This window comes from Pristiophorus japonicus, chromosome 3 (genome assembly GCF_044704955.1).
Source record: "Pristiophorus japonicus isolate sPriJap1 chromosome 3, sPriJap1.hap1, whole genome shotgun sequence".
NCBI classification, from domain to species: domain Eukaryota; kingdom Metazoa; phylum Chordata; class Chondrichthyes; family Pristiophoridae; genus Pristiophorus; species Pristiophorus japonicus.
In genome coordinates, this window is record NC_091979.1 from 152,593,248 (window position 1) to 152,605,267 (window position 12,020).

Consider the following 12,020-nt stretch of genomic DNA (forward strand, 5'->3'; position numbering starts at 1 on the left):
TTCTATTTTTAACCCATGTTGGCCTCAGAAAACTTGGTAGGAAGAAAAGAGATGAGAAGGTAAGTGATTTACAGCACTGCTTGTGGGCCAGGTGGAGCATCATGGTTTCCTTCCAACACAACAAGCTCCCCTGTAAACCGCCGCCCCCCCCCACCCCACACGATCAGACCATCGACCACCATCTTCACACACACTCACAATTTCTACCCCCCACCTACCCCCACCACTATCTCACTCTGCTAAGGGAAATATGTCCTTCCTATCCACTCTATCTAGGGCCCTCATAATTTTATACACCTCAATTAAATCTTCCCTTAGCCTCCTCTGTTCCATGGAAAACAACCCCAGCCTATCCATCTTTCCTCTTAGCTAAAATTTTCCAGATTTGGCAACATCCTTGTAAATCTCCTCTGTACCTTCTCTCGTGCAATCACATCTTTCCTGTAATGTGGTGACCAGAACTGTACGCAGTACTCAAGCTGTGGCCTAACTAGTGTTGCATACACTCCAGCATAACTCCCCTGCTCTTTTCATACCTTTAAGGATCTGTGGACATACATACCAAGGTCCCGTTGTTCCTCCACACCTCTCAGTATCCTCCCATTTATTGTGTATTCCCTTCCCTTTGTCAACCACACTGCCAATTTTTGTATCATCTGCAAACTTCTTTATCATGCCCCCTACATTTAAGTCTAAATCATTGATATATACTACAAAAAGCAAGGGCTGAGCACCGAGCCCTGTGGAAACCCACTGGAAACAACCTTCCAATCGCAAAAACATCCGTCAACTTTTGCTTCCTGTCACTGAGCCAATTTTGGATCCAATTTGCCACTCCCTTGGATCCCATGGGCTTTTACTTTTTTGATCAGCCTGTCATGTGGGACCTTGTCAAAAGCCTTGCTAAAATCCATGTAGACTACATCAAATGCACTGCTTCATCTCAAACCTGGAAAGTCTAAAGTTATGAATTGGATTAAACCACCTTGTTCCGTATGAAACACATAAAAGCACATATGCCAAACCACACAAGGTGAAGGTAACACGTACACCCATCTTCTTCGGAAGATCATAAGGCTTGCGGCAGTTACTGTAATGAAAAGCTATTTTTATTCCTTTTTGTACCTCTTGCTATTTTCTTCGAATTCCTTTGTTGCATTAGAAAGCTCTCCCAGCTGGCTAGATTTCTACTTTTCCTTGCACTTGTGTCAAATGTTTCTTTTCGCTTGATCGGGTCTGTACTTGAATTGTTGACTGTGGTTGCTTAACTACACAAGTGAAGCCTTTACCTTTTCGGGGTATGTACTAGTTAGCTATCATACCAGATACTTGCTGAATACTTTGTACTGTTTGCCCATTAACAGTTCATCCCAGTTTACTTTGATCAATTTACTTCTCATTCCTTTGTAATTTGCCTTAATTTTAAAACTTTGGATTTGTGACTCTCATTGCGCCCTCTCAAACCTAATATCAAATGCAATTATATTATGGTTACAATTTGCAAGATGCTCCTTTATCATCAGATTGTTAACTAATTCTGGTTTGTTGCTCAGCACTAAATGCAGTATAGCTTGTTCCCTTGTCGGTTCGAAAACATATTGTACTACAAAACTGTTTTAAATACATTCTAGAAATTCATTGCCTTTACTACTGGAGAGATGGGGAGCATCAGAGGCACTTCAATCACAAACAGTTCTAATTAAAATTGATATAAAATACAAAACAAGTGAGTTTCATTCTAAAGTAACATGCATTGTATGAACATAATGGTCCTGAAATTGCGGTCGGAGGCATACCTCTGACTCACATGAAACATTTTTGAACAGTATAAGAGTTTTGTGGGCAATTGCTGGGAAGTTGTTGGGCAAATAACCCAACTCTGCGCTAGTGAAACTGATTTTACTTTTGATTCGGTAGGTCGGTCAAGGCGTACCTAGACAGATAGCAAGTTCCGGGTTTTCGCACATGCCCAAGCGCCTGCGCAAACCCGGAAGTTGCAGCGCCTTTCAGCGTACGCCTTCGAAGACAGTGTTATTTCAGGGCAATGTGCTATCAGCAATGAGAGAGAATAAAATTCATGACACCAATGATAACCTAGTTACCATTTATTGCTTATCCAGTTGGTTGATAAAAGTCAAGGATTAATGTGTTATTAAACTGCTCATCATAACTAAAATAAACATATGGAATTTCTGTTTAAGCAATGGTTAAACAAGTATAATTTAAAAATTATTAGTAGAGCTGAAAACCTCAAACAATTCAAAAGACAGATAAGAGGCTGGGGATGAGAGGAGCAGGATGTGCAGATATTATTTGGTCCCCCTTTTAAAGGCATTCTTTTGGTCCTTAATTTTATATTGGTGTTATAAATTCATATAGCCACATTTAAAATAAAAATTGTCTAAAACTTGTCACACTATAATTACATCCCTCTTCCAAGTGGTGACACTGTAAGATACAAGTGTTGACTTCCAAAAATAAGTGGCTGCTGATTCAATCCATAGGCAGAAAAACTGAGCCAGTGTGTGCGCTTGCTACCAAAGGAACTTGGTGACTCAGAACAACTTCGTCTTAAAGCTGGATAAGTAAGTGTAATGGTCTGCTATCTAGAAGAAATAAAGGTAACATGTTGAGCTAGAGTTTCCACTTTGGGCGCAATCAGGGAACAAATGGCGCTGGTTTTCCGAAGTGAAGTCATGGTTCAAGTTCCTGCCCCAACTAATTTGCATATCGACAAACGTAAAGTCTTCCATTAACCAGTGCAATAGAATGTAATTGTTTTTTCCCTTGAATTTAAAAATATTCTTTGATGTATTTAAGAGTGGTAACCTTGTGCAGTTTTATTATTACAGCCGAAAATGGGTTTATCACAAAAAAATAGCCTTTTTTTCAAAAAAGAGGTGGCTGAAATTGCAGTCTCCGTGACGGCGTACTCTCAGAGTCGTAATCAAGCATGCGCGAAATCCGGTACGCCTTGACAGATTATCCGAACTGGCCTGGAAACTCAGTATTGCTGGCACAGAGTTGAGCCATTTGCCCAACAACTGCCCAGCAATTGCCCATGCAACTCTTACGGCTGTGAAAAACAGGCGAAGGGTCTGCTTTCATCAGTGCAAGGGTATATATAAAGCTTAAATAAAACATTTAAAAATCCAAAATAATGCACACACTTTAAATGAGATGTTTAAAATTATTTATCAAAAAAATATTTTTTTTTTTTTTAAAAAGAGGTTGGTGCAATAAAGGAACTTATGAAAAAAATCGCAATTCAGTACATTTATCATTATTAGAATTCTGTAAATTGTGTGATTATTTGGGGATTCCATTGCACATCATTCGGGGATTCCCTTCATAAATGATTGCAATGGAATCCTCCTTTGTGATGGGAGTACCATGCCCACACGATCCCAGGACGCTTCCGAACTGCCTGCATCGCTGGGCCTTTACGTTGCCCTCTGCCTAGAGGCCCGAGACTGCAACTCTTCGCAGCCTGCACGCCTGGAGGTAGATTTGTAAATGTTTCATTGATTGGAGGCATACACTGGAGGTACGCCTCCGATCGCAATTTCTAGCCCAATAAGAATGTCTGGTCTCCCACCTGTGAGTAACTTGATTTAAAATCACTGAAAATGACTAGTAAACTGTACAGAATCATTTACTAGTTTCATTGGTGCATCCTAATCAGTTACTTAGTAAATTAAATATTTAATATTTCCAAACTTTGAAAACATTTTAAAAAGTGCCTACAAGTGCTTTTGCACCTAAAAAAAAAATCAGCTTAATTTGAAGAGCCTCCTCGAAGGGCTGCAAATGGGCACATTTAGTAGAAACTTTTGGGGCGTGGCCAGTTTTGTGCACGGAGCCGGCATCCAGTACGACATTTTTTAAACCAGCGTGAAAGATCGCAGAAACTCTTTTACTCTGGATGTAACTTGCACTTAAAATTCCTCGCTCTTTTATGCTGGTTTGGCTGAATTTGTGCAAAAACCAGCGCAAACTAGTGAAATCGCTCGGCTAATATCTACATTCAGTAGATAAATTAAATACAATTGAATTGAATACACTGCAGGTGTTTCACTTTATCAAGTTACGTGACCAGCCTTTCCCATAGGTCGCAAATAAATGAATACAATGTAAACTGATCTAGCCACATTTCTTTGTCTTCTCTTGTCTCCCATCCAAATATTCCTATATTATATAAACTGAAGTTAAACTTTGTGAATTTTTGTTAATTATAGTCAGTGGGAACTATTTTTTGGAAAAGGGATATTAAACAAATACAACATCCAAAAGACAGCTGTACAGTAAATTTGAAATGGTGTAGCTTTATAAAATTGTAATATATAAAAAGATGCATTTTACTCGTGCAAATGTTCATTGCCTTCTTTGAAACAGGACAATGGAGTAGACAGCTACAGAATGCTCTACATTCTGACATTTTGAGTTATTTATAACCATGTATTAATTCCCAATATATTCCTGCTATTAACATTTGTTTTTCAGCTGTCAGCAGTGCAAGAATTCCATCTGAAGAGTGACATTTACATGCATTCCATCCATACTTTCACATTTGGGGTTCTCAATCACAAGGTGTCAAATGAGTTATATATGCAACTATGTAATACTTGCCACTAGAGGTTGCAACTGTTGGAGTCCTAATGGTCACCTGCACACACGTGCAGGGCCAGTATAAAAGGTTGGCTGCCATATTGTTTAAGCACTCTGGAGTTGTAATAAAGACCAAGGTCAGACTAAGTTTAGCTCACAGTACTCAGCCTTGTGGCGTTCTTCTATACACAACAATTGGCGACGAGTAACAGAATACGAACATTCATGCAACCATGGCTGCTGTTGGAACATGAGAGAGATTCGTAGAGGGTGATGATTGGGAAGCCTTCGTCGAGCATCTCGACCAGTACTTCGTGGCCAACGAGCTGGAAGGAGACACTAACACGGCCAAGTGCAGGGTGCTCCACCTCACCGTCTGTGGGCCTAAAATATACGGCCTCATCAAGAATCTGCTCGCACCGACAAAACAAACGGAAAAGAGAGTTGTGCACGCTGGTTCGGGACCATCTCAAGCCGAAGGAGAGTATCCTCATGGACAGATATCGTTTTTACATGCACCATCGCTCCGGGGGCCAGGACGTGGTGGATTATGTTGCCAACCTGAGACGCCGCGCGGGACCTTGCGATTTTGGAGCTGCGTTGAGGGAAATGCTGCGGGACCTTTTTGAGCTGGGCATCAGCCACGAGGATATCATTGGAGGATCAAGGGGTATGGAGAGAAAGCAGGAAAGTGGTATTGAGGGAATGATCAGCCATGATCTTATTGAATGGTGGTGCAGGCTCGAAGGGCTGAATGGCCTACTCCTGCACCTATTTTCTATGTTTCTATGAGGTCATTCTTCGAAAGCTGCTGGCTGCCGAAACCCGAGACCTGAGCAGGGACATCGCAATCGCCCAGGCATGCATGGCCACGGACGATGTGCAAACAGATATCTTCTCAACATCGAAGCTCACCGGCAAGTACTGTGCATAAAACGACGTCGCTAGCTGGCCGTACTGCAAATGGCAGGGCCTATACGTCTGCAATTGCAAAACCTGTGATGACTCACCGAGTCCGCCATCGGGGGTGAATGTGAATCCATTAGCACCGTGTTGGCGCTGCGGGGGTAATCATTGGGGCAATCAATGTCGATTCAAACACTACATGTGCAAAGGCTGTGCAACGATGGGGCCCCTCCAGCGAATGTGCAAACTTGCTGCGACATACCACATGGCAGAGGATGATCGATCCGCGCGGATCACGCAGCACAGGCAACTCAACCCGAGGAAGAAGTGTATGGGGTACCACCAAGAGCACTCCTATAATGTTGAAAGTCAAATTTAATGGAGTTCCAATATCCATGGAGTCGGGCACAGGTGCGAGTCAGTCAATAATGAGCCAGAAGGCTTTCGAGAAACTATGGGGCAATAAAACACAAAGGCCCAAAGTGAGCCCGATTAATGCAAAGCTGCATACCTACACCAAAGAACTCATACCAGTCATTGGAAATGCAGCAGTGAAAGTATCATATGATGGAGCTGTGCATGACCTATCATTGTGGATTGTTCCAGGCAATGGCCCAACGCTGTTCGGCAGAAGCTGGCTAGAAAAGATTAGATGGAATTGGAACGACATCAAAGCACTATCTTCAGTGGATGACGCCTCGTGTGCTCAAAGTGCTGAACAAGTTTCCCTCGCTATTCGAAGCAGGCATCGGTAACTTCACAGGCGCCAAGGTGCAGTTCTCATCTAGGTCCCGATGCACGGTCCGTCCATCACAAGGCTCGGGCGGTTCCGTACATGATGAGGGAGAAAGTAGAGATCGAACTGGACAGACTCCAAAGTGAAGGAATCATATCTCCAGTTGAGTTCAACGAGTGGGCCAGTTTAATTGTTCCGGTGTTGAAAAGCGATGGCACAGTCAGAATCTGCGGAGACTACAAGGTAACGATTAACCGAGCCTTACTACAGAACCAGTACCCGCTGCCCAAGGCTGATGACCTATTCGCAACGTTAGCGGGGAGGGAAGTCGTTCACCAAGTTGGACCTAACCGCCGGCTACATGACACAGGAGCTGGCTGAATCTTCGAAAAGACAAAGGGCTGTTTATATACCACAGATGTCCTTTCAGGATTCACTCGGCTGCAGCCATTTTCCAGAGAGTTTGCTGAAATCTGTTCCGCGCACCGTTGTGTTTCAAGATGACATCCAGATCACTGGTCGTGACACCATCGAACATCTACACAACCTGGAAGAGGTTCTAAGTCGCCTTGACAGAGTGGGACTCAGGCTGAAACGCTCCAAGTGTGTTTTCCTGGCACCAGAAGTCGAATTTTTGTGGAGAAAGAATGCAGCAGACGGCATCAGGCCCACGGACTCAAAGACAGAGGCCATCAAGAATGCACCAAGACCACAGAATGTGACAGAGCTGCATTCGTTCCTGGGACTCAACTATTTTGGTAACTTTCTACCCAGGTTGAGCCTTTGCACATGTTGCTACGTATGGGTGAAGACTGGGTTTGGGGCAAATCTCAAGACACAGCCTTAGAGAAGGCCAGGAACCTGCTATGTTCAAAGAAGTTACTTGTACACTATGGCCCATGTAAACGTTTAGTGCTAGCTTGTGACGCCTCATCGTACGGGGTCAGCTGTGTGTTACAGCAAGCCAATGTATCAGGCAACTTCCAATCGGTTGCACACGCGTCTAGAAGTCTATCTAAGACTGAGAGAGCATATGGTATGGTCAAGAAAGAGGCGTTAGCATGTGTATATGGGGTTAAGAAAATGCACCAATACCTATTTGGACTTCGGTTTGAGCTTGATACTGACCACTAGCTGCTCATTTCGCTGTTTTCAGAAAGCAAAGGTATAAATACCAATGCTTCATCCCACATCCAAAGATGGGCACTAACATTATCCACTTATGACTATGTTATACGCCACAGACCAGGCACTGAAAACTGTGCCGATGCTCTCAGCCAGCTACCATTACTCACCACTGGGATTGAAATGGCGCAGCCCGCAGACTTGCTACTGGTCATGGATGCTTTTGAGAGCGAGGGGTCACCCGTCACAGTTCGCCAGATCAGGACCTGGACCAGCCAGGATCCTGTGCTATCATTAGTAAAGAGTTGCATCCTAAAATGCAAGATGAAATTAATCCATTTCACTGACGCAAAGATGTAATGTCCACCCAGTCGGTTTGTCTCTTGTAGGGTAATCACGTGGTTTTGCCAAAAAAAGGCAGGGAAACGTTTATAAGCGACCTACATAGTACCCACCCAGGCATTGTCATGATGAAGGCAATTGCCAGGTCGCATGTTTGGTGGCCCGGCATTGACTCGGACTTGGAGTCATGCATGCATCAGTGCAACACTTGCTCGAAACTGAGCAATGCACCAAAGGAGGCTCCAGTGAGTCTGTGGTCATGGCCCTCCAAACCGTGGTCCAGGATCCACGTAGATTTTGCCGGCACCTTTCTAGGAAAGGTGTTTTTAGTAGTTATGGACGCTTACTCCAAATGGATTGAATGCGTAATCATGTCATCCAGCACATCCACAGCCACCATTGAAAGCCTCCGGGCCATGATCACCACCCATGGTTTGCCCAACGTCCTTGTCAGCGCCAATAGACCGTGTTTTACAAGCTAGGAATTCAACGAGTTTATGACCCGCAATGGCAGCAAGCATGTCACGTCTGCTCCGTTTAAGCCCGCGTCTAACGGTCAAGTGGAGCGGGCAGTCCAAACAATCAAGCAGAGCATGAAACGTGTGACGGACGGCTCCCTGCAGACCCGCTTGTCTCGCATTCTGCTCAGTTACTGGACACAACTCCATTCGCTCATCGGGATTCCCCCAGCAGCATTGTTAATGAAGAGAGCCCTCAAAACCAGGCTCTCCCTAGTCCACCCGGATCTTAATGATCACATGGAAACCTGGCGACACCGGCAGAACATGTACCACGATCACGCGGCTGTTTCACGTGACATTGATGTTAACGACCCTGTGTTTGTCCTGAATTACGGTCATGGTCCCAAGTGGGTTGCTGGCACTGTTTTGACCAAGGAAGGGAATATGGTGTTTATAATCAAACTGTTAAATGGCCAAACGTGCAGAAAGCATTTAGATCAAACCAAATTTCGATTTACTGACAACCAGGAACGACTTGAAGAGGACATCACCTTCGACCATCCACCAACACACATCCAACCAGCAATCGACCTCACTGTCAATCACGAGGATGGACCCACCGTTCCTGACAGTCCGGTCAGACCAGCTGCGGTGCAGTGCAGCAATAGTCTGGCCAACTCACACACGCCAGAGTTTGAACTTAGACGATCAACCAGGGAGCGAAGGGCTCCGGATCGCCTCAACTTGTAAATAACTTGTACCGAAGACTTTGGCGGGGGCGGGAGTGATGTTATGGATATAATTATGTTATACTTGCCACCAGAGGGCGCGACTGTTGGAGTCCTAATGGTCACCTGCACATACATACAGGGCCAGTATAAAAGGTTGGCTGCCATGTTGTTTAGGCACTCTGGAGTTGTAATAAAGACTAAGGTCACACTAAGTTTAGCTCACAGTACTCAGCCTCGTGGAGTTCTTCTATACACAACAAAATGACTTTATATACTTAAATTGTATTGAATTACTTCCTTTACTCCTTTTTTTAAAATGCAATTGCATAGAGCTCTAAATCACAGAACTGCTCTCACAAATCTCGAACTTTCGTCGCTCTGTGAATCTTTTCAACAGTTGGGAGTTTTCTATCAACTTCCTCACTGGGCCTCAATTGAGTTTCAGTTCTGTAATTTTGTAACTGCAGCATGAGGCAAGAATGCATGAAGATCAATAAAAAACTTTCAACTGAAGGAGCTGAGTTGTTAAATATAACACCTTTCAGCACACCAGTAGAAAATTTATAACATTGATTTGTCCAATTTTGTCCAGCTCCGTGATCATTCTTTCTCTAAAGAAAGCAAGGCAGGAGATAGCAACAGAGTCCACAAAAATGGTTACGTTTACTAACCCATTTTACTGGTGCGAGCTGAAGGTGTGTAATTCAAGAGACTGCAATGAGCATAAAATATATAACACTGTTTCTAACTTTGAGAGATTGCTTCACTCGCTTAGTTCTGAAAGATCGAGAGAGGGCATTACAAATGTCATTTAAAACATTTTTGAAAATGCTACTCGAGTGCACTTGTTTAGGTATTCTATTCATTAAGAGAAATCAAATAATCAAAAATATTCCTGAAACACTATTGTTAAAAGGAAGTCAGTACATACCATAAGGCATTTGTAAAATACACACACAAGAATTATAAGTTCATTGTCAGTAGAAGGCTTTTGCACATGAAAAACATAACTGAACAACTTTATTCCACAGTACTAGACAAATTATTAACACTTGAAAGTCTGTCAATGATGGGCACCTCTGATTTTTGTTGCCCTTTATAAACCAGTAGTTCAAGTCTGAATTATTAATATTGAGATTGAGGTTACATGATAATGATGTTATGATTCAGTTTGTGTTACAACATCTGTTTTTTCATTGCCAGAAGATTTTTTTTTGTAAATATACCCTCAAATATCATAAATGTATTGGCTGGAGTCATCTTAAATGCACTGCATTCATCCCAACCTAGTCTAACAAACACTATTAACTCGAGCTAAATGACATTTATGGGTTACAAATAACAATTGAAAGCAATTTTTCTATTAAAGAAAAGGCTACATCTAACGTAAATAAAACTGCTTACCAGTTCCAGACATTGTTTATGCCCATATGCGGCAGCATAGTGGACTGCATTATAACCCTGCTTGTCTCGTATAGCTGGATTGGCATCATTGTGAAGCAAATACTGCAAACAGCTGTAATACATTTGACAAAAGATAAAGAATTAATCAGTGTTGCATTCTTCCAGTTCCCTCTCCTCCCTTCTCTCTTCCCCCACCACCCACCCCGCAGCACAGCACGGCACTACTCCTGTTCAGCGTTAATACTCCCTTCCAATTGGCAGACACATCCACCTCATCCAATACAACCTATTCATCTGCCTTCCAATTAGACACATTTTCGAGGACCTAGCTACATTGCAAAAATTCCATGAGCCAATCCCCCTGGAACTGTACTTCCACCTGCTGATGGACCCTCCCAATACGGCAGTGCTGCTGCTGCTACAGTCCAAGATATCCAGGCAGGACCCTGGATGTCCCTGATTCGACCAAACCCTACGAAGTCATTAAATTATCGCAACACCTACAATTAATATTTTCTAATGTGTGCACAACTGTACTGACACCAAATGTGTCAATATACTTTCCTGTATGTACTGGAGCACAAAATTGCGCAACGATGATGAAATATGTGTTTTCTCTTTTTATTTTTAAAAAATGATAAAAATTTCAACGGCTGTGCATATCTAATCGACAGTAAAGGTTTTTGCTGTTGTCAGGTAATGCTAACTTGCGGAGTATTTTAATTCAAAATTGAACGATGAAGTACATATTTCTTTTGTCTATGAATTAAAATGACTTTTATAAATGGAATGTTTATTATGAAAGGACAGTAAAAAAAACTAAGGACAATGATTAACTCGGCTTTTTCTTAATGTTATAAATTTGGACACCCTATGGGCCCAAGTTTCGAGCCGCGCCTAGAACGGCGCAGTCCCGACCTGGACGCCCGTTTTTCGCGCCACAAAGTGCGCCTAAAAAAAACCTCCAGATTCTCCAGCTCCCTGCAGGTCCTCTGGCCCTCGGCACAGCGCAGCAGGAGCTGTAGGGGGCGGAGCCAGGTCCCTGCGCTGAAAACAGTGCCAGGACCTCTGCACATGCGCACTACATGTGCAGCCCCTAGCCCTGGCCGAATGGCCTCACTGGGGCTGCGTGCATAAGGCTCCTCCCACGGCCAGCTCCTGCTTCCTCCCGACCCGACTCCCGCTTCCCGCCTCCGGACCGGACCCGACACCGACCTGACTCCCACTTCCCCCCGCCCCTGGACAGGACCAGACCCGACTCCAGCTTCCCCCCCCCCGCCCCCGGACCGGACCCAACCCGACCCCGACCCGACTCCCGCTCCCCCCCCACCCGACACCGACCCCACTCCCGCTCCCCCCCGCCCCCGGACTGGATCCGACCTGACCTCCCCCCCCCCGACCTGACCTCCATCTCCCTCCCTCCCCCCGACCCGAACCGACCTCCCTCCCACCACCCCCCGACCCGCGCTCCCCCCGACCCAACGCCACCTACCTGTAAATCTGTTGCTGGGGACGGGCCCTGCCCGAAGTCTCGGGCCCGGCCCGTTCAGCCTCCCTCCCCCTTCTCCTTTCCCCCCCCCCCCAATCTCCTTTCCCCCTTTCCGCCCCCCCCAAATCTCCTCCCCCCCCATCTCCTTCACCCCCCCATCTCCTTTATCCCCTTTCCCCCCTCCCTCCTTCTCCCCCTCCCCCTTCTCCCCCATCCCT

The 12,020-nt window shown here is 44.6% G+C and overlaps 1 protein-coding gene across 2 annotated transcripts in view; it reads right to left on the reverse strand.

The window, feature by feature from the left end:
• The window catches only part of ankrd44 (ankyrin repeat domain 44), a 266,596-nt gene that overhangs the window by 78,735 nt on the left and 175,841 nt on the right, over nt 1–12,020 (reverse strand). For both annotated transcript variants that reach the window (XM_070875908.1, XM_070875907.1), the window contains exon 16: nt 10,314–10,425. In XM_070875908.1, coding sequence (XP_070732009.1) covers nt 10,314–10,425 — 112 coding nt within the window. The remainder of the gene's footprint in view (nt 1–10,313; nt 10,426–12,020) is intronic.